The 27,985-nt window shown below is 37.0% G+C and overlaps 1 protein-coding gene and 1 long non-coding RNA gene across 3 annotated transcripts in view; both read left to right on the top strand.

The window, feature by feature from the left end:
• The window catches only part of LOC123772421 (zinc finger and BTB domain-containing protein 24), a 35,066-nt gene extending 11,251 nt beyond the window's left edge, over window positions 1-23,815 (top strand). For both annotated transcript variants that reach the window (XM_045765553.2, XM_045765554.2), the window contains exons 6-9: window positions 1,738-2,046; window positions 4,304-4,558; window positions 6,446-6,563; window positions 8,990-23,815. In XM_045765553.2, coding sequence (XP_045621509.1) covers window positions 1,738-2,046; window positions 4,304-4,558; window positions 6,446-6,563; window positions 8,990-9,237 — 930 coding nt within the window. In that variant the 3' untranslated portion in view covers window positions 9,238-23,815. The remainder of the gene's footprint in view (window positions 1-1,737; window positions 2,047-4,303; window positions 4,559-6,445; window positions 6,564-8,989) is intronic.
• A 2,714-nt stretch (window positions 23,816-26,529) lies between these two features.
• LOC138365760 (uncharacterized) overlaps window positions 26,530-27,985 on the top strand; it is a 148,974-nt gene continuing 147,518 nt past the window's right edge. The window contains exon 1 of the long non-coding RNA XR_011228983.1: window positions 26,530-26,653. This is a non-coding gene — a long non-coding RNA (uncharacterized lncRNA). The remainder of the gene's footprint in view (window positions 26,654-27,985) is intronic.

The following is a 27,985-nucleotide window of genomic DNA, read 5'->3' on the forward strand; positions in this document are numbered from 1 at the left end:
TAAAAATGCCAGAGTCAACCTGGAGCTCTTCATTAGGTTTCCTTCTATTTGATAATTTTTCAATGAGGGATTACGATAGGTACTTTTGTATCTGGCAGCACTGTTAGTCCAAACAAGCTATGGAAAATATAAATGGTGACAATCACTGGTAGTATCTCTTAACTGCAATATCAGTGAGTAATTGTGCTCACTTATTTATATTTTGATTACGCATACAAAATGCATAGATTTACAAAATGCTCACTGGTAATCATGCTCCAAGCTGTGACAAATGTGGTGCTTTTCAAAGTGTACAACAGCTGTGGGTAGAGCATTTCACACTGCTGGCACTTAAACAAATACCTTGGAAATTGTCAATGATTTATTCTTTCGTCCTGGGCAATGACATTGCATTTACTGTGAGTTTTTTTTTTTTTCAAGAAGAAACTGACTATGTCCTACAGGCTTAATTATTGTTAATCACAATAATTTTTTATTTTTTTTTTAAAGGTTTTGGTTGATTTTATCAGCATTATGTTTATTTCCTAATATAAATGTTAAATATTTATTAATATATTTATTTGTGTTATTATCTCTGCTACAATGCTAAATAAGTTATTTCTCAATCACTCCTACAGATTGTGGTACCGTGTTCTCAAACAACAGCACACATTCAGCACACAAAAAATACATTAAACTTTGATTTCAGATAATTGGTTTTGTTATGATTAATAAAATAATGTATAGTATTAGAACAGATAATAATAAATGAAAATAAATACTAGTATATATGTACTGTAATTTAACTAATGAATTTCTAATTGATGCCAACAGTGGTTAGGCAAAATATGTTATATACCAACTGTTCTGCATTTTCATAAAACAAATTGAGAGTGGGGAAAGGTAGAGTTTGGTATGTCAAATAGTGTTTGTACTGGGGAAGAATGAGTGTGAACAGTATACTGTATATTGGGAAGGAGGGAGAGTGTGTGCTCTTAGGAAGAGTGCGAGTGTCTGGTCTGGGAAGAGGTAAGAGTATGTTGTGCAGACGATGAGTCATAATAACGTGGCTGCTTGTGTTTGTTGTGTGTGTACTAGGTGAGATGTGCTTAAATTTTGTAAATATCGACAAGTGTATAGGTACAGTAATGCAGTAATTCATTTACGTTTAGTGTAATATTTGTAAAGATTATTGTTCATCAATGCTGTGCATATATAAAGTTGTGTTAAATTCTTAAAATGAATTATAAAATTTGTGTGAGAGGTTGCTATAAACAATGGTCAGATCCTGGCCCACATTCATTATTCACACACTCTGTGCCAACACATAGCTAGTTAACCAGGTTTTGTTGTTAACTTATTCCTCCATGCTTGAAGATCTTCCATTTTGTAAGAAAATATTGTAGGATTTACATTTTCTTTTGAATAAAAAATTACAAAAAAATCTAGAAGGGAGAGATAGATCAGAACCATTCCAGATGCTAGAAAGTTAAGATAGTGATTATATATCTAAGCTTGCAGACGAGGAGTCACAATAACGTGGCTGAAATATGTTGACCAAACAACACACTAGAAAGTGAAGGGACGACGACGTTTAGATCCGTCCTGGACCATTCTCAAGTCGAAGATAACAATCGACTTGAGAATGGTCCAGGACGGACCGAAACAGTCATCGTCCCTTCACTTTCTAGTGAGTGGTTTGCTCAACATATCTAAGCTTGTCTGATTAATATGTTGATAGTTGTTCTACACTTACAGGACAAAATGGACTCTGATCAAATAAAAGAAGAATCACCAGATCCTGAGAATGCAACAGACAAAGATGAGGAGGAACTTGTTATGACTGAAGAACAAGAAATACAGATCAAAGAGGAAGAACTGGAAATGGAAGAAACATATAATATCAAAGAGGAAAATGATCTGGATGATGATGAATTCGAAGGATTTGAAGATGACAAAATTGATGTTGAAGAACAAGGAGAGAATATATCAGTAGTGAGAAAAGATAAGAAAAGTAAAGAAAAAGATTTGTTACCTCAAGCACCATCATCAAAGGATTCAAATCTTGTAAGTAAATTGCTTGCACAGCATCGAGTTTTTTTTATATTTTGACTAGGAGGGGTACCTGGCGATACCCAGGATAGTCTGTTTCTCCCCCACCCAATTCCTTCTCTCTCTTCACATCTTTCCCTTGATCCGCTTGTCCCCATCCCTTTGGTTCCCCCTTTTTGTCCCTCCATTCATCCTCATCTCCCCCCCCCCCCCCATGTCCCCATCTGCATGGTTTCCCCATGCACCCTCTCTCCATCTCCATTGTCCCCCTTTCCCCCCTCTCTCCACTTCTTCCCTCCCTTTCTCTCAGAAAATATTTTATTAGAAGCAATGAAACTACAGTACTTTATGGGTCTGGGAAAATATCTTGCTATAAAAAACCTCACGGTTTAACAACCCATATTTAACATTGGACCACAATTGACTCCATGAAAATTGGATAGGGGGGTGTCAATAATTACAAATATTAATTAAATAATTTAACTTAGGCCTACCCCGATCAGCCTTCGTTCATCCTGTACCCCACACCATTTCCCCTACAAATTTGGGCCAGACTAACCCCAAACGTCTGGCCACCAGCTTTGGATAGGCAAACCAACAGGTAAACTGACATTCTCTCTTATTGTATAGATATGTAATTCTTGTGGTAATGTACAAAGTTAAGTCAGTAATGAAAGAAAGAAGAGTATCCTAGGATGAAGACAAGAGAAGTTAGAAAAATATTGTATGATGAGATGGAAATGTATTTGTAAAGGAAATAAAGCAGGTGGTGTATGAAGAGCTGGTCGGGCAATATTTCTCAATCTTGTTTGCTCAGCTGTCTTTGGGGCCATAGCATAATAATTTTATCTTGGGCTCATTATATTTTAGCAATAAATTTTCTGTTCAGAGAGTTCCAAGTGATCAACTCTCACAACACTGATCATGTAGAGCCCTGCTTATAACTCGCAGTCTTGTAAAAGTAATGTAGCGTGGTTGATCAGGGACAGTTAAAAAAGAAATACAGCTTATGAATGATGTAAAAGGAAGGTTTTAAGGCATTATAACAACTTGGTGGCTGCAGTATTTTTATAACCACTTAAAATCTTTGTCACTGGGTAAGTATGACTTTGGTAATATCACAAATAATTGCACTGCACCAAAAATTTTACACATGTGCTCTGATGCCAAAGTTTTTGTATTTGTAGCTAATTTTATTTTAATATCTCAAGTATGGTTTACATGGATTGTTTAGAAGTAAAGTGTAGATACCTGTGCTGTGTTTCTTTTCTGAGCTATCACATTTTTGCTCCCGAAAGTAATATCCCACTGTGATTATATTTATCACATTTAATTTGTGTTATATATTAAGCTTCTCACGAGAGTTTACTAGTGTTTTCGTGTCCCTGTTTCTCTTCTTACTTTTTACCTAGCCTGTTCTCTCTCTCTGTCTGGAGGCCAAGGTGTACAGCTGTAGTGTAACTGTATGTGCCCATGTACTTCATTTACAGTTCTTCTGGTACTTTGTACAAAGACAAATGGTTCTTTTGCTGTGTACCAGGGTACATTGAGCTATTCCCTGATTTTGTGTATGGGGTTGAGAACAATTTCTGCTTCCTACCATTTTGTCCCTTTTTTAACATAAATGAGGCCATTTGTTTTTCATTATTTTTCTTCCAAGCAGTCATTTGTTGCTTTACTATGATGGGTTTTTATAATGATGTTGTTGCATTTGGTACTAAAGCCTTTCTTTGGACTCTTTCTTAGGGGATAAATTAAGGAGCTTGTGACCTGTCCTAGGTCTTTTGTCCTTTGTTTTGCATCCCTAATGTTGGACAATATGGTTCAGCAGTCATCTTGTCAAAATTCTCCCTGATGGCATTTTCAGGGTTTCTGGATGAAGTATTTTTACATTTACTGTCATCTTTTTTTGCCTCTTGCTATTCGTCTGTTGGACTCATCAATTCTAGCTTGTTTTGTTCTTTATTTATTCCTTTATGGTTCAACACATCCACATGAACCTGCCTTTTTTTTCTCTGGGTTTTGTGCAGGTGGAAGCTCCATATCAAGTGCCTGGTATGCACTCAGGGGTAAGAATGGATCTCGTTCAGTCTTCCTACCTTTATACCACCAATTATGAGGCTAGATGCACATAGTGGTGGTCCGTGGGAATACTACATCTTCAAACAGGCCCATACCTTCTATCTTTTTATTGGATTTCTCTTACATATTCATTCATTGCAGTATAGAAGAAATTTCTGCTTACTACAGTGATGTAATGAAAAAATTTCAGGCAAGCTTTTTGGAAGTAATGTGCACTGAGAATGATTCAAGTGAAATGAAAGAAATCAAAGATGCTGTCAATTATGGAGACTCTGCACTGGTACCCAATAGTCAAAAGGAAGGATCATCCAGAATTCTGAATCAACAATGTCCATTTTGTCTGAAGCTGCTGACAACCAGGTCCAATCTTCAGCGGCACATTGCCACTCATCACCAGCGTCAGTCGTTCACATGTGGCACGTGTGGAAAGACATTCACTCGCAAGGTGAGTTACAAAGTGATCTTACTAGTGTTCCTCAAATGGGGAATAGATATTGTATCACATCAGAATGGTTTTTGTTCATATTGCACCAGGAATTATTCTGTGTCTCATTATATTTATTAGTGATACTGTGTGTGCTTATTGTACTGTACAGTGTCTAAACTCTGAGAGAGTATATACCTGCAGACTTCACCAAAATACCTGCCTGTTCAGTTAATGTTTTTTTAAGTATGTTGTGCCATATACTGATAAGGTATATAGCAGGATTATAAAAATAATGAATTTCATTAATTAAGAACCAATATACTGTATAGTGTGAATTTGCTCTAGAATCATTACATCAGATATTTTATTAAATCTAGTACTCCCTTGGGCCTATTTCTGTTGGGAGCCCAATTGGTCCCCTGGAGTTATCGAACTGATATTAGCTATATTAGTCTGGGGCTTCAGTCATTTGGAGTTCTTATGCTTACCGGGAACCACGAGCCAGAACCTGGTTCCCTCAGAAAGGTAAAAGGAGCAATGACCAATGAAAACTCCACTCTTTGAGTATATTCATATCTGCTATCGACTGGGGTTAGGCACCCAGAAAGGTAGGAGCTCCAAAACAGACCCCAACTCATAGAAAATTGCAACCCAAGACCGAACAGAGCCCAAGAAATCCTCCCAAGGAAGCCCTCCCTCCCTCCGGTCAGCATTTTTTCACGTGTTTTGACATCTAGCCTCAGAACTGCAGGGTAGATAGCCGTCACAGGGGTCTGGGGCTCCCCCTTCTCCCTCCCAGGGAGGGGGGGGGGTTGCGCAGACAGCGACACGGTGACGGGGTGACATCATGCTCATTTGCTCGATTTCATTTGGGGAGTTCTGTTCACTAGTTTGGCTTTCAGTAGCAATATTTTAACCAGAATAGGGGTTTATTTTGGGGCACTTATCTTTTTGGGTACCTGACCTGGCAGGCACCCAGAATGCCTGGCAGAATGATGGCAGACATAGAATGCTTCCAACCACACGGGTTTTTTTCTAAAGGCCATTGCTCCTTGTGTTTCTCTGAGGGGGCCAGGTTCAGGCTAATGGTCCCCAGTAGGCCTTGACCTCCATGCACATTGACTGATGCCAGCATCTAATACAGTCATATCGGTTCAGATAGCTCCGGAAGAGCCTCCGGGTTTCACCCAGAAAATGGCGTTTCATTACATTCAGCGCTGGTTTTATACAAAACTAATTATTCTTTTGTTAAAGATAGAGGAAAAATTAAAAATGCTGTTTTCAACGTTGAAATTTGCAAGTTTCCCCTGACACTGCAGTAGGCCCTTAGTTGTTCTACAGTTACACGACTTATTTCTTTTACACCAGCTTCTAAAGGCACTGGAGAAGTAGAGAAGGGTTTTTTCCTTTGCAGTGCTTGAAATGGGATGTTGCAGGTTGGAGATCATCATTTGTTTGGGACAAATGTTGTGATGCATCTGCAATCATTACTCCTGGCCTGTGACTTGTGGTTTTTCTATGTATGCACATTATCTTGATTGCAGTTTTCCTGCATGGCACCTCCAAAACATTCTGAAAGTTCTTTTGTATCTAAAGATAATCGCATTAGGAAATCTAAACTAATGTTGATTTTAGAAAATGATACATGAAATAATACAAGGTTTTATTAATTTATTTATTAATATAATCATTAATAATACTAGCATATTCCTAATTAGGAAGAATGCAGCAATAATTAAAAGCTCTGTGACTTGCTAGTGACCAGCTAGTCTTAAATCAATGACCTGTCATCCATAGTTTTGTGATGGAGAAGCAAGTCATTAGTACCAATAAAGTTATATTGTAGTGTTATATTATTCATAGAAATTTATCATCTGTATCTTATACAAAATTTACTTAATTTAGGATCGGCTGACTGAACATGAAAAACTTCATACTGGAGAGGCACCTTACACTTGTGATGAATGTGGAAAGAATTTTTCAAGGCGGGACAACCTGAATGTACACAGACGTACTCATACAGGTTAGTGGCACGAAGTTTACCATAAACTTTTCTCTTTTGCTATTTCAGATATATATATATATATATATATATATATATATATATATATATATATATATATATATATATATATATGTCGTACCTAGTAGCCAGAACCCACTTCTCAGCCTACTATTCAAGGCCCGATTTGCCTAATAAGCCAAGTTTTCCTGAATTAATATATTTACTATAATTTTTTTCTTATGAAATGATAAAGCAACCCTTTTCTCTATGTATGAGATCAATTTTTATTTATTGGAGTTAAAATTAACGTAGATATATGACCGAACCTAACCAACCCTACCTAACCTAACCTAACCTATATTTATAGGTAAGGTTAGGTTAGGTAGCCAAAAAAAGCTAGGTTAGGTTAGGTTAGGTAGGTTAGGTAGACGAAAAAACATTAATTCATGAAAACTTGACTTATTAGGCAAATCGGGCCTTGAATAGTAGGCTGAGAAGTGCGTTCTGGCTATTAGGTACGACATATATATATATATATATATATATATAATATATATACTGTATATATATAATATATATATATATATATATATATATAATATATATACTGTATATATATAATATATATATAATATATAATGTCGGTTGCTGCATCGCTGGCTTCCTCTAAGGGGTTTTGTGGGTTCGGTGCCTTGGCGCCTACCCGAGTCCTCGATCGACCTGTTCGTGGACGCGTCATCTCTTGGCTGGGGCTTTGTGACCAGTGCTCACCAGGCCGGCCACGGACGATGGGGTCCATCCTTCCGCCGGGGTCACAGTATGGTGCAAGAGTTCGCGGCGGTTTGGCTGTCGCTTCGGAGGGTTCTGTTTTTTTGGGTTTGACCATCCGACTCCATTTGGACTGTTCTCGGTTAGTTCATTGCCTGAACCACAGGGGTTATCCTTTGGTCCTTGCCTCTTTGGAGCTGGTTGCTTCGAGTAGCTCATTTGCCGGCTTCTCAGGGTTTGGCTCTCCATGGGGTTCATATCCGGGGAGTATCCAACGTCCTGGCGGATGGCCTGTCTTAGGTCATTCCCCTGTCCTCGGAATGGAGAGTCGATGCTGACTCCTTCCGTTGGCTCTGCCTGACATACGGACTCCCAGATGTGGATCTCTTCGCGGGTCGGCATGGTCTCGGCATCTCCTGGTCTATGTGGCGCCCTTCCCTGACTGTGAGGCTGTTACAGTGGGTGCCTTTTGGCAGGACTTGTCAAGGTGGGGTTACCTGTACCACTTTTACCCGGTCCAGCTGTTGCTTCGGGTTCTGGCTCGGTTGTATTCCTACCAAAGAATAGTAGTCTTCACGGCCCCCTTGGTGGCTGGCCCAGCCCTGGTTCAAGGCACTGCTTGCTCGATGTGCAAACCCGGTGCGTTTTCCTCGGCTCCACCTCTTCCAGCAGGGTGGACCGGTCCGGTACCGGCTGGTTCAGTCTTCTCCATTCTTCGTGTCTGGTCTTTTTGATGCGGGTTTATCACCATTTGTATGCTGATCAGGTGGCTTCGTTGATGGTGTCTCACCTGAGAGACTCATCTCGGCGACAGTATGAAGTTTTCTGGCGTTCTTTCCCCCATTTTCTCTCTCTTCATAGGTTTCTTCTAGTATTTCTGATCGGGTTGTCTAGTTCTTTCTGTCTTGACTTTTTCAGGACCGTCATTTGATGCTTAATACTGTCGCCTCGTATTCTGCGACACTGGTGGAGCTGCTCCAGCTTGCGTTCGGGATGAATGTCACATCTGCCCTATTTTGTAAGCTTTTTTGTGCTTTGTTCCATCTCTGGCCTGCTCATGGGCCGCCTGAGTTGACTTGGTCTTTGGACAGGGTGCTCTCCTATTTTTCCTCTCCTCGATTTATGGTGACCCCTTCAGTTCAAGATTGTTTTTCCAAGGCTCTGTTTCTGTTGGCATTGATCTCTGGGGGTCGGGTCACTGAGCTTCATGTTCTCTTCCGGTGCAGGGGTTTCTGCTCTTTTTAGATCCTGGTGATCGGTTTGTTCGGTTACAAACTTGCTTTCCGGATGGGTCCTTAGGTCATAGATGTTCGGTTGGTCAGGCCAGGGGTGCATCGTGTGTTGTGTCCGGTTTCGGCTCTTCACTGTTATTTGCGAGTACCGGCTTCAGTGGCTGGGGATGTGCTTTGGGTTGATCCGGTTTCCCTCATTCCCTGTACCCAAATGCAGGTGCCCACTAGGACACTTGAACAAATCTAAATTTGCTACCCAGTTGGGAAATGCATCTTTATGTAAACATTCTTGATCCTATTTGGAAAACACATCCCTGCATAGAATCAAGGTTGTATGAGTTATTCTCACTGTATATAAGCTATTCACACTGTATATATTCACTATTTTATAATGTTATTAAGTTGCAAGCATGATCTGATAAAAAATAAAAAATTCATTTTTAGGTGAACGACCATTTTCCTGTGAAGTATGTGGCAAGACATTTTCCCGTAAAGAGTATATCAGTGAGCACATGGCTGTTCACTCGGATCATAAACGGTTTTCCTGTAGATGGTGCAGCAAAGAATTTAAGCACAAACAGAGCTTACGCCATCATATGAAAAGTGCCCACAATTCGGTCAAGGTCAGTGAGCACATGGTTTCTAATTCTCCGCTCATTGTTCAGGTTAATTATGCTGATGAAAATGCATAAGGTATAAGAAGAAATTTATTATTTTTGTTGCCATTTATTTAGTTTTGTTAATTGTTGTGCAAAAGTTTTATCAGAATTACACAATCAAAATATTTACCTGTGATATATTAAGAAGTACATCTGTATGTTACCAGTCATGTTAGAGAATTTAACTTTTTATAAAATTTTGTCAATAATTGGTTGTGTGCATCTTTATTTCTATAAATCTACAAGACTGACAAGATTTATGCAAAAACTGTTCAGATTTTATGTTAGTAATTATTTTATTATGTTAATTTGCTTTATTTTTATTTATATAAACTTAGACATAAGAATATCGATGAATAAAACTTTTGTAATGTTTTCATGTATATTTTGTATTTTGATGATGAATTATACTTCACCCATTTTCGAACTTGAGGGGGTATAATTCATTGTATTTGTGAAGTAATTACCCATATAGAAACAAATTAAATATATCTTCATTAAACCTGCTACCATCATCCGGATTGAGGCCTAGAATTTACAGAATGCTGAGTTATTCTTTTAAAAATATACTGTAAATATTAATGTAAATTACTGAAATTTGCAGGCGATGAGTCACAATAACAGAAATTTACTGAAATTTAAAAAAAATTCTTTATTCTGTTGAATAAACCTTCATTGGTATAAAGGATAATAAAATTGTGTAAGATATTATCTGCTCAACAGTGGTTTGAATGCTGCTTTGAAATAATTTTGGCTGTTAAACAAGATAAATATTTTACTTATGCAGCATTATTGTTAGGTCTGTGATACATGAATGGGGTATGATTTAAAAAAAATTATATTTACTACATTGTGTATCCTTTATTTAAAGTATTCTTTATGTACACAAATGGCACTCTTTATACATATTGGCTTTATCTTTGTATTTTCATTTGAATACAATTTATATGGGCAGTTCTCTTGTAAAGAGACAACATTTTCTAATTTGATAATTATAATTTTCCAGGTAAGAGAAGGATATCATTAGATAAGCTTGATCTTGCACATAACTGAGTGGTATTATCAGGGTTTATTATATTGTGTTGGGTTATTCCTTATGGTGTTACACTCTTTGTTTCTTGTATAACGTTTTAGTTTACAGCTAATTTGTTTTTGTAATTCTGTATCTTGATAATGACTTTTCAGAATTATATTAGTGTAATTTAAAATACTTGTGTTTGGCCATAAAGCAGAACATTTAGTTGTAAAGCAGAACATTTGATTGTAAAGGATGATTTTGTATTTGGTAACCATTTTAGGAACCAGTTTTGGGCTATTATTGTGTTCTGGTAATGGTGTCATTGCAACAGCATGCTGGATCTACACCAAACTTACTAAATTTATATCCATGTAATAGATGATATATAGAATTGCATAGTTGCATTTGAATATATTGTCTCAAAAACATCTTTGCTAGAATATGTTTTCTATTATTTTAGGCTGGGTTAGGTTTCTTCTCAACGTTTCAAAATAGTTCCAAGAAAAAACTAAAGTTACTGGACATTATTGTGTTATAAATTATGTTAAGTATGAACTTTATAGCTCCCTGGTGGCAGTTTTGATAACTAAATACAGGTATTGTAAACAAAATTACTTGTCACCCATGTTGCAGGTATTTAAACTTGTTAAATTTTTAATTGTAGAGAATAACATTTTATAAATCACTATGTATTAGTTAAATTGCTTTAAGATTTGTTAGAAATAAGATTCATTGGCATGTTAAAGTAACGTGCCCTTCTCTGTAACATTTCATCTTTTACACAGCAAGGATTTTTTTAAGCTGCCTTTGACAGGCCATGCATTCAGGAAGAAAGACAGCAGAGAATTATCATTTTAGTTCAGAATGATATGTTTGAAGGTTTATTGAACTACATTCAAAATACCTTCAAATATTGCTCTAATTAACTGCTAGTTGGCTACCTGAGTTATTCCAAACCACCATCAGATATTACTACTCACACTGTCAGCAAGAGTGCCTTGGGAACATCACTGCTCTTTTATCATCCTACAGAGGTTCTGGTTAAGACAAGAGAACAAGTGATGGCTTGGAAGTGGCAAAGTGGCTAGCTTGGAAAGGAACATTTCATCTACACTCAACCTTATTTTCTGTGGGGAGCCCGTTCGGTTCCCTGAAGCTATCCAAACTGATATGTGCTATATTAGTTTGGGGTCATCAGTCACAGGAGTTCTTATGCCTACCAGGAACCATGAGTAAGAACCTGATCTCTTCAGAGAGGCGCAGGGAGCAATGGTCTATGAGCACTTTACATTTAAAGTATTTTATAATTGCCATTGACTGGGGAAGGACCCTGGAAGGTAGGCAAATCAAAACAGACCACCATCTGGTTAACCTGTGCCAATTAACATCCCAAAAAATCAAAATAACTCCCCTAGAATGAAACCAAACAAGCAACCGTTCATGCGACTAACTCTTCTCCTCATTAACGCAATCTTCCCCCACCCCTCCCGGCTAGCACTCAGTGAGGTAGGGGGGGGGGGAGTTGGTAGCGCTAACGAGCGGAAGTGCTAGTCACATGAAGGGTTGCTTGTTTGGTTTCATTCTAGGGGAGTTATTTTGATCATTTGGGATGTAGATTGCACAGGTTAACCAGACAGTAATCTGTTTCGATTCTCTACCTTTCTGGATCCTTCCGTGGTCGATGGCAATTATGACATACCTTAAATGTAAAATGCTCATAGGCCATTGCTCCCTGTGCCTCTCTGAGAAGATCAGGTTCTGGTTCGTAGTTCCTGGTAGGCATAAGAACTCCTGTGACTGATAACCCCCCAAAACTAATGTAGTACATATCAGTTTGGATAAATTCCGGAAGCCTCCAGGGCTCACTCAGAAAATGGCGTTTCATTACATTCAACGCTGGTTCTTTGAGCTGAAATCACTTAGTTGCTCTCTTCAGCAGAATCCCTAAGATCAGTGCAATCTAGGACGAAATACACAAGGAAACACCCGAGTTGCCAAGGGAAGTATCAGGAGAAAATACCAAGCCATTACGACTATATAGCACTTAGACGGAATCAGGATAAGGATTTGGGATCAGACCCAACCACTTGGAGAGTTGAGAATTGAATGCCAATCTGCATAAAGTGAGACCGTTGCTCTACAGTCCAACCCAAGTAGGAAGTTATAGTGTTCAAGTGGAGCCTGAAGAGATCACAGGGGATGAAGAAAACTGCCTCCTCAGAGGTCCAAGCATATTGAATTAAAGACAAGACCATGAAAGATGTGTAGAAGAAAAGAAAGGCAAAATAATATCAAAAGCTAACACCATGGAAGAGTAAAAACAGAACTATACCAAAGCACTGAACCAAAACACTGGCAATAACCACCCAAAAAAAAAAAAAAGAAAAAAAAAAAAAGCCTGAAGGCGGATGTGTATACTTACAACTAAGTTCCTGTGCTAAGTATAGATTCTTATGTTAACTATATAAATGATGAAAGGTTATAACAAAGGAGATATAAACAAAATTTAAAATATATGGATACAAAATAAAAATTCAAAATAATGGATATAAATTGGAGACTGGATTGTTTCAAGTGTAGGATAGCATACATCATATGTGAATGAGTTTAAGTGCATATATATATAAGCTACCTTGCATGGGCTAATAGGCCTTATATAAGCTGCCTTGTATGGGCTAATAGGCCTTCTACAGTTTCCTTTATTCTTATGTTCTTTTGTTCTTATGTTCTTTTATTTTTATGTTCACCTCCACTTCGTGACACAAGGGATGTTCTCAATCAACTGTCCATAAACTACATGACACAGTCAGGGATGTTTTAAAGTACCATATACGATTAAAAACTTACATGGGTACATGGGCTCACATTTGCTTCCTCAGGCCTCCAGTAAACAGATACCATATGGTAACTATCCTGGGTGTGAAAGGCCTCAGTACTGAGAGAGTGATCATGAGTAGCTCATGTAGCAACTGCTCAAAGCACTTTTATGCAGCTTATTAGAGCATCACTCTAATAATGATGAAATAAATAACCGGCATTATTTAAGAATGATAATGTCTGTGCCCTGACTGTGACAAAAATCATGTACAAGGCTCAGAAATCAGTGACCACAATGTTGTTTACAAAGATTTCAACACAAGGCAGACAGCTGCAGTTTAGAGATTTTACACATCACGAAATGGGACCTCATGTTTCTTTAGACAATAAACTTGTGGAAGTTGCTCATATTCAGGATTTAGTGACCAGGATGCTGATAATAATAGGAATGTTGTGGCTAGAGTTAGCAATGTGTATAGTGTACTGGGAGGCATTTTGCTGTGTCAGATTCCATTGGTAACTGACTAGCGTGTGGCACTATGCTGTACTTGGATCATGGGATTACCACACCCACCAGAACTGCTTAGTGGCTTGTTAAGTTACATAAAAATGTATGTAGTTATAAATAATGTTTGTGAAAAGTTTAATAAAAGCAAAACAGCATGTTTTATTCCTCAAAGAAACTTTGCGCAAGACAAGCGGGGCTCAGCTGAACTCTGACAACTTGTTACAAGATTACTACACACACCATAACTACTTAGTGGTTTGTAATGATGCATGAAAATATAGTTTATTGTTCAAAGAAAATATTTTGCTCGTGTTAGTGACATGAACAAATCAGGTTATTCTTGTTCTATACATTCTGTGATTATAAATAACTATTTTGGTAGCTCAATGATTTTTTATACTTGATAAAACTTTGGTAAAAGCATTAAAAATATGAAGAAAATATATATTAAATTTCTGCAGTTCCAACTTCATGCAAAACATGCGAACGAATACAGTCGAACCTCTGTTTTCATATTTTTTGGTACTCGAACTCAATTTCTTCAAAAAATTTGATTTGGTACTTGTTGTTTGCCTTGGTTTTCGGAGTGTGTTTATACACGTACGGGTCCAATGAACGCGTGGTGCTCCAGTTTACCAGTGTCTATCACCTAGTGATGATTGCACTTGAATTCTTTGTGAAGAATTTCATTGTTTTTGTGTGCTTTTTTATTTCTAAACATAAAAGTTCTTATTATATATCATGCCTTGGGTTCCAAGAAAGTCAATAGTAATGTTCAACCTAAGAAAATAGTTGAGGATGACAATAGAGGAAAAAAAAGAGATCATTCATAATGAGACAATGTGCTGTCTCATTACAGACAAATGTTAAAATGTAGGGAAAAACAAGTGTCTATAGACAGATTCTTAGTAAGACAGGCAAGCAGTTAGCAACAACCAGGTCCTAGTGGTATGCCTGCAAAATGTAAGAGAGTGAGTACCACAGAAATGTCATCGCTGCTGGTATAATGGAAGAGGGACTCCCCTTCCAAACACTGAACCCCTCTCCTCCTCTCCTCCTTCTTCACTGTCTTCCATATGCCAACAAGAGTCCTCAATAAAGGTAAGGTATCTTGAGGTTATCTTGAGATGATTTCGGGGCTTAGCGTCCCCGCGGCCTGGTCCTCGACCAGGCCTCCTTTTTGTTACACACACCCCTAGGAAGCAGCCCCTAGCAGCTGTCTAATTCCCAGGTATCTATTTACTGCTAGGTAACAGGGTCATCGGGGTGAAAGAAACTGCTCATTTGTTTCTGCCTCCACCAGGGATCAAACCCGGAACCTCAGGACTATGAATCCGAAGCGCTGTCCACTCAGCTGTCAGGCTCCTTTATACCCTTTAAGGTACCTAAGAGTATTATTCTGTATAAAATTTATTTTTTTAGTTAATATATTTGGGGGTATGGAACGGATTAATTCAGTTTACATTATTTCTTATGGGGAAATTCTTTTCAATTTTCGTATTTTTGGTTTTCGTATTGTCTCAAGGAACAGATTAAATTCGAAAACTGAAGTACCACTGTATATTTTAGCATTCTGATGTTTCCCACATTTTATTATAAAAATGTTACTGCAAAAAACTAAGTAACATTTCTCACACCATAACTGTGTGAGACATTTGAAATAAAATGGAGTATGTGAAAATATCTTCACTACAAGAAGAAGTTAGAAGAAAAATTAGAAGAAAAATTAGAAGAAAAAGAGGCGATATGATCACTACGTACAAAATAGTAACAGGAATCGATAAAATTGATAGGGAAGAATTCCTGAGACCCGGAACATCAAGAACAAGAGATCATAGATTTAAATTAACGAAACAAAGCTGCCGGAGAAATATAAGAAAATTCACTTTTGTAAACAGAGTGGTAGATGGTTGGAACAAGTTAGGTGGTGGTGGAGGCCAACACCGTCAGTAATTTCAAAACGTTACAGTATATGACAAAGAGTGCTGGGAAGACGGAACACCACGAGCGTAGCTCTCATTCTGTAACTACAGTTCGGTAATTACTACAACTCCTGCCCCCTCCCCTCACCTGGTCTAGGTAACCTTCACAGGGAGATCACCTCATAATGGTTCCTCAATTATGATGCCATCGTGAGATTTTCTCACTTCATAACAGCCAAAATAAGTCACACAATTATTTTTTGTTTTTCCCATGATCAGGGTACACATTTTAACAATACAGGGTATTAGAAAACAATTTTTGATATTTCTTGCACACTGGGCCTTTCTCATATATAAACATGGGTGCAGTGTAGGGGTTAATGAGCATACACCAAGTACTGAAAAAAAGCCAAACCCAATACAAGGGAAAAGTAAAACCACATCAAAGCATAACACCTGCCTCCAAGTTAAACTGGAAAAAAATGCTCAACCATATACAGATGCCCCTAACCCCACAGCTTATGCCTGAAGTGTCTAGAAAGAACATGAACAACCGAGGTGCAAAAAGCACCAAGGAAACAAAACCCCTTGAGGAAAGAGCCCTATATGGGGGATGAGCCCTATTGGTAAGAGGAGCATAATCAATACAAGCCCAAAGCTCTAGCAAGCATCCAGCCAAAGACACAGGGTCAAGGACATTGTAGGCAAATGAGAAATGGCTCAAAACCTCACTAACTTGTTGAACAGTAAAACCCCCAGCAGATGAATTCCTGTGGTGGCAGGACAAACCTAGTATGCCAGGGCTGCTAGGGTTTTTCCAGCAATATGTCTTTTTTTTTTTTTTTTTAAGATATATACAAGAGTTGTTACATTCTTGTACAGCCACTAGTATGCGTAGCATTTCAGGCAGGTCCCTGGAATATGATCCCCGCCGAGTAGAATCATTGTTACAACTAAGTACCCATTTTACTGTTGAGTTAAACAGAGGCTACAGTTAAGGATTTGCGCCCAGTAAATCCTCCCCGGCCAGGACACGAACCCATGACAAAGCGCTTGCGGAATGCCAGGCGAGTGTCTTACCACTACACCACGGAGACTACAATACGTACAGTATTGTAGTCTTGTACACATTGGTGTACAAGAACTTGACTAGGAAAGCTCACAGGGTCTCCCAGGATTACAGGGGTCCAAAAGTGTTCTCTCGGGCACCATGCAAGATCCGTTAGGAGAAAAACTGCCCAAAGCCAAGAAGACCCAGGGAGGTGGATATGAGTAGGTAAATCCCCTGGTATCCACGGTATTCACGGTATCCACCAGCCTCCACCCGAGGCATATGAGCCACGATTGAGGCTGTGCAAGTTCGTCAGCCCTACATGAAAAATTCGGACATAGCCTGATCACTCTGAAAATGGCTGCATATCCTGTAAATCAAGGTAACAAGATACCAATACAGTATTGTGAAAAAAGTGCTGGTTGTGACATCTGGTGGCAGGTATGTGTACCCACAGTGTAGCTTACTGGTAATTTTGCAGATAAATACTTTGGGGTCTCTTTGAAGCCAAGTATTGCTTGGAAGTGTTTTGTGTGTAGTTGAATTTGCCTTCTGATGGACATTCTAGGCTCATTTGAGAATTCTCCTGTGTCTTCCTTCCTTCATGAATGATCTGGCAGTGATGGTTTGAAAAGGATGCTGTTTGTGTCAGATATCAGGTTGGTATTTAGCTATGTTTAGAGGAATTCTGGACACTTGCCTAAGGTAGCAACCACATTATTGAAGCTCATGAATATATTTTACCGTGTTCCAGTGCACTGTATTATTTAGAGCTGCGTTGCCAATTTGTGGCAGATTTTTAGAAGCTCCCTAGTGGTAGCTTTGAAAATTATTTTGTACTTTTTAAAAATTCCATAAAATTCTGTGCATTGGCAGACAAACCTTAGAAGCAAACAGGAATTCCTTTCTTGGTTGCTCTAATACTTTCAGTCAGTATCTACATAAGTTCATTATTAGTGTTTTTATTACATATTTACTGAATAAAGGAAAATGTACTCTTCTAACATTGCATTACTGTTCATCTTGCCATCTTAGTTTAATTGTTTTGGCAAAATAGATGCCAGTAAAATTAAAGTGCCATATTTTTTTTTAAATATCCATGTAATGTATTAAGGTTCTGTACAAATCCTAGTAAAACTTATTCAACATAAATTCCGACATTGGTTTGCTTAACTGGAAAAGGGCATTTAATGGGGCCACTAACCAATTGACAGGAAGTTTGTTTCAAGTTTTCAATTTTATCTTCACAGAATTCTTTATTTATTAAATAAGAATATTATTAGCATGGCTAGATTCTTTAAGCTACATTAATATGTCGATAGTCTAACACTCATGCCATCATTTGCATATGAATCCAAAATCAATATGAAAATTTCTTTGGTAGAAGATGGTGAAATATAAAAAAAAAAATTCAGGAATGCAACTGGATACAAGATACAATATATATGCAATATTCATAGACTGGCAATGACATGTAAAGAATTTATACATTAATAATGTCAGACAAGTAACATTTAGTGAACTAAACACATCAAACTTGGCATTAGCCAAGAATATGACAGGGTGGATAATAAGAACCTTTAAACCAGGAAATGCCATTCCAATTATCTTACTTTTCCAATCACTTATGCTAACTCATTTAGACTATTTCTCTGTACGCGCCTTCCCTTTAATGGCAGGTACCACAAAGTTTTCTCAGCTTGATGCCGTCTTATAATAATTACTTACAAGGCAGGTGAGATATCTTTAATGACAGGTTGAAGTTTACAAGAAGGAATAGAGACAGGTTTCTGCAGGAAGTTACAGATCAGCTTAGTTATAATTCAGTGTGTCTGGGGAAAGGAAGCAAGAAGTGTATTCATACATTAGGTTTTTTATTGAGGTCCCCCCAGGGTCAAGTTACTGATCCAACCCAGTATGCAACCCCACAATAAGCTAACTCCTGAGTACCTACTTGCTGCTAGGTGAACAGAGGCATTAGATGAAAAGAAATGTGCCCTACCATTTCTGTCCCGCCCGGGATTCAAACCTGGTATTCTCTGTTGTGCGTCGAGAACGAACCCGATTGTACTACCAGGACCCTTTATGATAACTATGTGGGTCTGCAGGTTGTTAAGAACAATTGATCAAGCCATCACTAATAAAGTCTGGCCTGTGAATCAGTTGTGAGATTAAACCTTGAAAATGGCCAAAGGTAAACCATAGGCAAACTCATTGTTTACACTTATGCAATAAATACTAGGAGACAGTACATGTGATTTGGCCTAATTTTATGCTTCATTTCAATTATAGATCCACTTGCAGTAAAGTTAATAATAAAAAACATAATCATAAATATTTTTATTTTAACTTGTGAAAATTTAAGTTAGACAGCATTATAAAGGCTGCATGAAGGAACTTACCACTTGATCCATTAAGGATCAAATTAGTGGTTCTCTGGAAATAACACTCATAAAAATTCTATAGTTCTGTATATACAGTTACTTTGAAAATTATTACAATTCTAATAAGAATTTAGTAATAGGTGTACAGTAATTATAAATAAAAGAAATTTCAAGATTGCATAGTAGATTTGTGTAGATTTCTGTCCATATAACTTTAGTCTTCATCTACCTTTGTGTACATTGTATGTTTTGGAGATTGAAATGGAAAAATTATTTCTAAATGCAGTAATTAAATAAATTTTGGAGATTTATTAATGAGATAAATAAACTTATAATGAAATTTTATGCATTATTTCCCTGGATAAATCTTGGAAAAAATTAAAATTAAATTTGATTATCTGAAAAAATTTACAGTATATGTATTCATTTGGCTCCGAGGGTGATAGACTATTGATATTTTAATATATCATAGCTGAGAAAATGAAGTTAACTAATTTCTCAATTGTACAGTATTTTGAAGAAGAATATGGCCATTACACTATTAATTTTGCACTTAGTGGTATTTTATGTTGAAAATATTCTTAATGCTGTACTGGTGTCTTACAGAAAAATCTGATAATATGAAACATACCAGAAAAGTGCAGTAGCCACTGTTTAGCTAGATTTGAGACTGAATTTTGTGTCAATATGATATCCAGTTCAGCTTTGCTGTCACAGTGTTCTGCAGTCTTATTGATAATCGTTATGTATAATTTGCCTCATGTATTTTTTTGTTGTTTAATGGAAAAATATGTTGTATGAAACTTTTTCAAATATTGTATCATAGTTTTTGCACATATTGGATTTAGCCATGATCTCACCTGCATATTGAATGACATTGTTTATTTCCACTTAGTTACTGTTTCACTTGCCCATTGCTCCATATCAGTTTTTTTACCGTACCATATCTATATCTGTTGCATCTCTGCCATTGGCCAGAGCTTTCACAGCCATTTGAGCTGCAGATCATCTTCACATTTGCAAGTGTTAGACATATCAGTTAAGGCTGTGGTTTTGTTCAAATTTATCTTTACTGTAGCAAAGTATCATAAAGCAATAAGAATTCCATCCAGTTGTAAAAAGACATTAAGAATATAAATAGTTTCTGAGCTTTGGCCTCTTGGTTGACCTATCCTCACCATGACAAGAACTTTTGTTATGGACTTTTTACATAGATGGGGTAAGGGAGACAGTGGTTGGTGGAGAAGTAAACTCAGTCCACCACTGAACGATTGCTTGCCATAATACATAAGACCAGATAAATCCACTCATCACCACCCTCTAGGCAATCATTGCAGTTACTAGGAAAACCAATATTACTGCTAACTACTGGTTAGTAAACTAGCTGCTATGACAACAATTACCAGGTGGCAGTACAAGTTACAGCAACAATGCTTGGGTATCTTAATAAATGCCTAATAAACGCCTTTTCGCACTCAGTTCTGCCGAGGTTGATTCAGTTAAGCTTGACTGGTTGTTCCTAAATACTTTTGTCTCGGTGTTGGGGCTGAACAAAAGCCCCAATGGCTTTTTAATTATTTTGCTTCGTGACATGATTGGCAGTTATTTGCATGTCTCTAGCTGTTGCTACAGCTTCATTCAGGGATATCAACCTTCACCCTGATTGCTGCAGGCTATGAGCTTTTAAGAATTATTTTCTCTGGCACTGATTGACATTGTCTCCAGGATAGTTTGGCACCTCTTCAGTTGTTCCACTACAGTGTCACTATAACTGTTGCTGAATTATTTTCATTCATTAACTCAAATTTCTCAGAATAACAACTAGGGTAAAATTTATATGTATCCCTGATTACTCCCATATTTTTATGTACATTCTCATATTTTGTAACGTCATGATCATGAGAGAATACCGGAAATATTCTCTTCGTCTTTGGAATATATTGTACTGTATTACCTTTCTTGCACAATTTCATTACTTGTCTGCATAATTTGTTTTCAGGACTTTCTGTCTGGTATCTATATTTTATCCTATGTATTTTTTCAGTCTCCTTTAATGAGCCTTTTTCTGCTTATTAGATGTCTGTGAATTTCTTTATTATATGCTACATGTCCATCTGGTACTTTTAGCGTTTTTTGGGGGCCTTTCCTTATGTCAAGGAATTTATTGAAGGATTTTATTGGTCCAGCACTTTTTCACTATATGTCCTGTCCATTCCTGTGTAAATTACTGTTTTTAACTATGTTTTGAACTTTGATTTCAAAACTAATATTAGTTTTTCTCTGATCTCTTAGTATTATACTTAGCATATATATGTCTATGCTTCTTTGAGTGTTAAGAAGTATTGGTGTCATTGAGTCAGACTTGATTTTACATATTCTTAACCCATTTTGACTTTTAATTTCACTAACTGGTGTGCGTTAGGTAAAACTATCTGCCCTGGATATTCTTACTTGTTTACATATTCCAATTTTATTGCTGATCTCAATAGAGTGGAAATTTGTGAACTTGTTTAGTATTACCTTAATCCACATTACAGGTATTTTTTAATCCTTCTCTGTTATTTTGCTCAGCTCTTATATCCATGTGTCTTATTGTATTTGCTCTGACATAAATATAATGTGATGAGCAGAGTGAAGGTGGTTTAAATAAACCATTCATCTTTTTCTATGTAGTTAAGTGTTTTTAGTAACTTTGTTTAGCATATTGTTTGCACAATAATCATCATGATCCATCATCTGAATAAACAGTTGAAGTGAATTGTTTTTATTCTCTGCCATTTTGATCTATTTAATATGGTGACAGTTCACATCGGAAACCATGTGCACTATGATGAATGCTCTTATTATATGTCGGATATCTAGCATTCAAAACTTTTAATTTGCTGTCATGTGTGTTCTATTGCTAATTTGATAATTTGATAAATAAATGCAATATGTATACATATTTTTTGGTGTAAATTTATGGTTCACTTTTAACTATTATTTTATTGAAATGTAAATGATAATTATTTAAGTTCATTAGCATATAATGAGCAATATAGAAAATCTACCATCCCTTTATAATGAAGGTTCTTTTAAGCCTGAAAATAAAGAGCAAAACAAAGCATTTGTTACAAGTTTCATTGAAACCACAGATGCCCAGTGTAGTACTGAAACCATAGTATTCACTTTTATTTAGCATTATGCATACACATCTTTGCCTTCTTTTGACTCAGGATTGATATAGGTTTTTTAAACCAATTTTTGCTCAACTAATTCATCAAAATCTTAAGTTAATTATACTCGAGTATAATTAACTTTTGATAGAAAATAATTATACTCCAAATTATATAAAAACAATTGTTTGCTAGAATGTATACAATTTTAAATCTATGAAATAGCAAAAGTTATTTCTTTAACCCATAGTCACCTTCCACTGGAGTGTATGCTTAACAAATAGATGTACAGTACAAGAATGTTATGCTTTGGAAGTTAAAGCAGCAATAATTTATTTGGAATTGATTTTGTCAATCTTATACAGTATCAAGTTTTATATGCAATACAAATTAACTTATTTTCAGATATAAGAATACAAATTTTATGTATCATGCTAGATAGCTTTGTTCACCATAATCAAAAGCAACGTACTAATATGGTAGTCTTAGAAATAATGTAACTATTAGCTAAGATATATATTTTGACTTGTTTTTCTAGCTAGTTGTGTATGTGTGTAAGAGGGCACTGTATAATAATTCAAGTATATTTATAGCTAGTCTGCTGATGGTTTGTGTTATACACCTTAAAACATTGTTCCATTGTCCAAACACTTAGGCTGGACGGTAGATCGACAGTCTCGCTTCATGCAGGTCAGCCTTCAATCCCCGACGTCCAAGTGGTTGGGCACCATTCCTTCCCCCACACCTTCCCCGTCCCATCCCAAATCCTTATCCTGATTCCTTCCCAGTGCTATGTAGTGATAATGGCTTGACACTTTCTCCAGATGGTTCCCTTCCATTGGTAATAAAGAGAGTACATTGGTAGTTGTGAGAAGCTAGAGTGGATGGCACCAACTATCAGCAGGCTGTAGCTGGTTATTTTAATTTGTTCACTAAGAGTTATTGTGTGAATGGTTGTCACTTCATTGTTGCCTTTTTTATTGTATATAGTGTAAATACATCCTGGTTGTTGGAACTTTTGGGAATTTCAAACTACATCATAGTATATCTTGTTACTGTATAAAGTTTTATTTTGTGAATTAATTCACAACGAATTGATTGTAAAATTGTGTGTCGGTATCAAGTACAGTACACCAATTTGGCATTGATAATTGTTTCTCATTTTAATTTACAAAATTAAAAGGGATTTTTTCAATAATTGTTATATTGTTAGAAATTTTATTTCATATTCACATATCATATATTGTACCATTAAGCAAAATTGCAATGCTTTTCTTGAATCATTTGTCCTCTAATTAATGTAAACTATAACCCCAATATTAAGCTAACTTTACTCTATGCTCAATAATATTTATTTTGTGTGAATTTTACTTACACGGTATATCATTATTTTCTTTGTATTGATAAGATAACTTCTCTGTTATTAGAAAAAATGTACTTTTGCTGTATTATAGAAAGCTATTTTCATAGAAAATATTAGTGAAAATATAGGATGTCATTACTGGAAAATTTTAAAAGCGGTAACGAGTGTAACTGTGAGAAGTCTAACAAATGTATGTACGAGAGATTATGCAAACAAATCTAGTTTATATTGCAGTACAATTAAAGGAGTAAAACTTATCATTGTGTAACAATATCTTATAAAAGATCTAAAGACCAAGGTGGTAAGAAAACTATTTTGTTATTTTATGTTAAATATTTGTGTTTAGGTTGGGTTGACTCATTGTTTAATAAACGGTTTTAAGGTAAATATAAATTTATTTATCCTATTGTGAGAATTACATTGCTAGGTTCTGAATGTGGAAATGTATAGTACAGAATTGCTCAGGATAAAGCAGCTAACCATATCTGCATTCATCCCAACATCTGTGATCAAGATGAGGTAAAAAGGTTCTGGTAGCTTCATGTTAAATGAAAGCACAATACTGGACATGAGTGCACCTGTCAGTGGCTAGTTGAAGTATAGTAGTCTCGTGCTGATGACCTACTGATTAACCCTCTCTACAGTAAAACCTTCGATAATGTCATGCTTGCCAGTGTCATCTACATCACAGGTAAGTGTTATGTTTACCTCATACAGTACTGTGCATAGGTATTTGTATTTAGGAAATGGCAAGAGTACTTTACTGCAAAATTTAGTTTGGCCTTAAAATTCTACAAAATTAGAACAATTAAAATTTTTAATGTTTTTTGAGCATCTATTTTTATCATACAAAGTTAAATTTACTCACATGAATTAAAAAAATATATTCTGGACCCTATTTATTTGTTTCAACATTATTAAAAGGATCAGGTAAGCTACATTAAAAGAACTGATGAGAATACATCTGAAGAGAATACAGTACGTGAATCCTCGTCACGGCCCTTGTGGATTTGTTCAACTCATAAGAAAATAAGTAATAGAACCAGGGTTACAGTGTAATTCTATGTTGCAAGAAAAATAATATAATCGATGGAAGTTAAAAAAAAAAGTCAAAGAAACTGTCTTATGAGTTTTGAGTATGTATACAACAGACAATATACTGAAAGGCTCGCTAAGATTGGTTTTGTCACTTGTCACCAATATAGAGTGTACAAAATCATTTTAGGTGACCTGTACCACAGTTGGCGTGGCACCAACTAAACCCTAGTTTGATTCCCAGACGGGGCAGACATTCAGGTGCATATTCTTACATCTGATGCTGCTGTTCTCCTAACAGTAAATGGGTACTTGTGATTTAGGCAACTGTTGTGGGTTGCATCTGGGGGGAAGGGATGTTATTGAACTATAGGTGCTGCATTAAGTCTTAACAGGCTTTCTGTCCCAGAAAACTGGTAACCATAATTGAAGGTGTAGCCATAAACAATTGTAAGTTTTCATCTTGCAGATTCCAGCTACATACATCCCAGTGCACACAATAGCCCAGAGTGGCGTTGGTTCGACATTCAGTCGACATTGAAGATGGTAAATTGGCGACGTTCTCGGATATTGTGCCTACTGAGAATTTTTATCCCAATGGGATCAAGAGTCAGACTACAGTGTTTAATCAGATCACAATAAGCCGTTTTTGGTTAGATAATAATTTGGTTCAGGTTTATCAGGTAGGCCTAAACATATAGAACTTCCAATTAGTTGGCAGAGTTGTCGCACTATGTAGTTGAGCTGCTGAATAATTCTTAAATAGTAATTGAAAAATATGCAGTGCTTTTTAAAGAGTAACTTCAGAATTGTCTGAATTATGAACATTATAATTCATAATTCAGGTATAACAGGTTACACAATTAATAACAAATTAGAGCCTATGTTAACAATCACAATAACTAGCACTATATAAATGCATTTTCGTTGACTAAACAAATTTGTGATAAAGTTATTAAGGTAATACAGGAATTATATTAATGGTACGGTGATCTTGAGAAGTGACTGTAGGAGGTAAGCTCGTTGCATACGGTATATGAATTATTTACAGTATAAATGTACGACTAGGCTACGATTTTGTATAATAGGTTATCCCGGATTAAATAAATTTACATTTTTAGCAAATTTGTTATAAAGATGCCTTTAAATCCTTCGATTTCTCACATACAAAGTGACGTATGTACTACATCACTATGTAATTAAGAATTGTAGGGTACGTAAACAGTTTGCTGTGAAAGTTTACATTTGAACAAATAAGCATCAGTAGGTGGGGAAAATTTCAAGATAGATCGTTATAGCCGAGTCTAAACCTAGCAGTAGTAACTTTCTAAAAGTCTGGTGGTATTGGATAATCCATATTGTGGCTGTTCCAACAACCATATTGGATAATAACAGGATAATCTATATTGTGATATAGTGGCTGTTCCATCAAATATACGTAATAATTCATAATAATAATAGTATGGTGATGGAATACAGAGTGTAGATTTCAGTACATGTCAGATGAGGACAGAAAAAATGCCTAATTAATAAATAATCCCCAATTTTCTATAATTAAATGCATTTTGCCGGAAGGAGCGAATATATGCAGCAAGATCCAAAACGTGCGAACATTAAGTCTGATATAATAGTGATATCTCACAAGGATGTTAAGTTGAGTTGGGCTTGTTTAAAGATAGGTGATGACGTAGGCCTGTCAAACATTTCTCAGGTGTTTCACCTTACTTGAATATAACTTTAGCGGTGCCGGTGACACTGATTGTGAGTGAATATTCGACCAAACAGTATGCAACACAATGTACAAACTAAATTTCCACAGATTTATAAGCAAAATTAATAGTCTTCGAAAGTATTTGATAAAGCATACCCCTGTTGACTAGGCTAAATTAAGAATTGAATCTGATAACGATTAATTGGGAGGATTTAAAGTAAATCTCTCATTTCCAATTCTGAAAACAAAAACTATAAAAATAATTATGAAGATTGAGGTCTGTAGATAATGTTATTATAGTTGATTTTTAATACGACCCAAAGTCTAATGTGGTAAATATTTCCCGCTCAAACTGAGGGCGGGAAGACCCGGGCTCAGAGCGGCGCCCCGGCGGAGTGTAGCTTGACCTTGTGATCGTTACTCGCGATTGACCTCGGATTCCCCGCAGCAGCAGCAGGTTCCGGAGCTCCCCCTGCTGGTGCAAGGTAGGTAACACTTCCGTGGTCACTACTTGAGGGAAATATAGCCGTGATTAAGGTTAGATAAGGAGATATGAGGGCTGACTGTTGGGAACCACCAAGGCAGCACTTGCCAACTTGGGCATACGACAAGCCTCGTCCTGATTTATCATTATTATGAAACACCTTCCTCAGTTGCATTTAGAATTAGATAATAAATTATGTCTAATAACTACTTTGTATCACCGTTGAGGCCATTACGTAAATTATACATCGGTAAATCAGCACACACTTATATGTATACTATACTGTATCTAAAAGCCTAGCTTCCAAAACTCATGGTATTTTGGACAACATGCGAGGGTGCCAGCCTAGGCCAGTGGCAGTCAATTTATATTTAATAAGACTCGCATATTTTGCTTTAGTCTTAAAGATGTAATTGGCCTAAGGGGTAAGCTCAGACTTCTGTAAAAAGTGAATTACAAAAAAATCCAACCAACAACGGCCCCCCCCCCCACACACACACTTCTACCACCGAGTTATGGTCACCTAGTACGACATATCTGGGTCTCTTGAGCTGAAAGAGCTGAGCTCAATTCCCTTAAGCACAACTTAGTGAATATATAACTGTCGGGGGACAGAAGGTGATTGGCTTATCGAGGTTCCCCGAGTAAAGAACGAGGCTGTTGGCGTGGCCACTCGCCCAGGGCTTGTCCATCCCGACTGACCAAGTGACGTACGGCTCATGATGGTTGGGTTAGCGTCTTGGTAGTACAGTCGCGTTCGTTTTCGACTCTCAATCGAGAATCCTTGGCGAGACAAATCGTTGGGAGCGTTTCCTATCACCTAATGCGTCCTGTTCACCTAGCAATAAATTGGTACCCCTGGAGTTAGTCAGCTTGTGGGGTTGCATCCTGGGGAGGGTCAGTAATTCGACCCTGAGGGAGTGGGGGGGGGGGGACCTCGATATGAGCGTAACGTACATGTGTATTCACCTAGTTGTGCTAGGCGGGGGTTGAGCTCTGGCTCTTTGGTCTCGCCTTTCAACTGTCAATCAACCTGTGTACAGATTCCTGAGCCTACTGCGCTCTATCATATCTACATTTGAAACTGTGTATGGAGTCAGCCTCCACCACAACACTGCCTAATGCATTCCATCTGTTAACTACTCTGATGTTAGAAAGGTATTTCTAACGTCCCTGTGGCTCATTTGGGTACTCAATTTCCACCTGTGGACCCCCCTTGTTCACGTACCCCCTGTGTTAAACAATTTATCTCCCCTGTCGATTCCTCTTAGAATTTTGTAGGTAATAATCATGTCTCCCCGTGCTGTGTGTGTGTATTCACCTAGTTGTGTTT

This window comes from Procambarus clarkii, chromosome 17 (assembly GCF_040958095.1).
Source record: "Procambarus clarkii isolate CNS0578487 chromosome 17, FALCON_Pclarkii_2.0, whole genome shotgun sequence".
Lineage (NCBI taxonomy): Eukaryota > Metazoa > Arthropoda > Malacostraca > Decapoda > Cambaridae > Procambarus > Procambarus clarkii.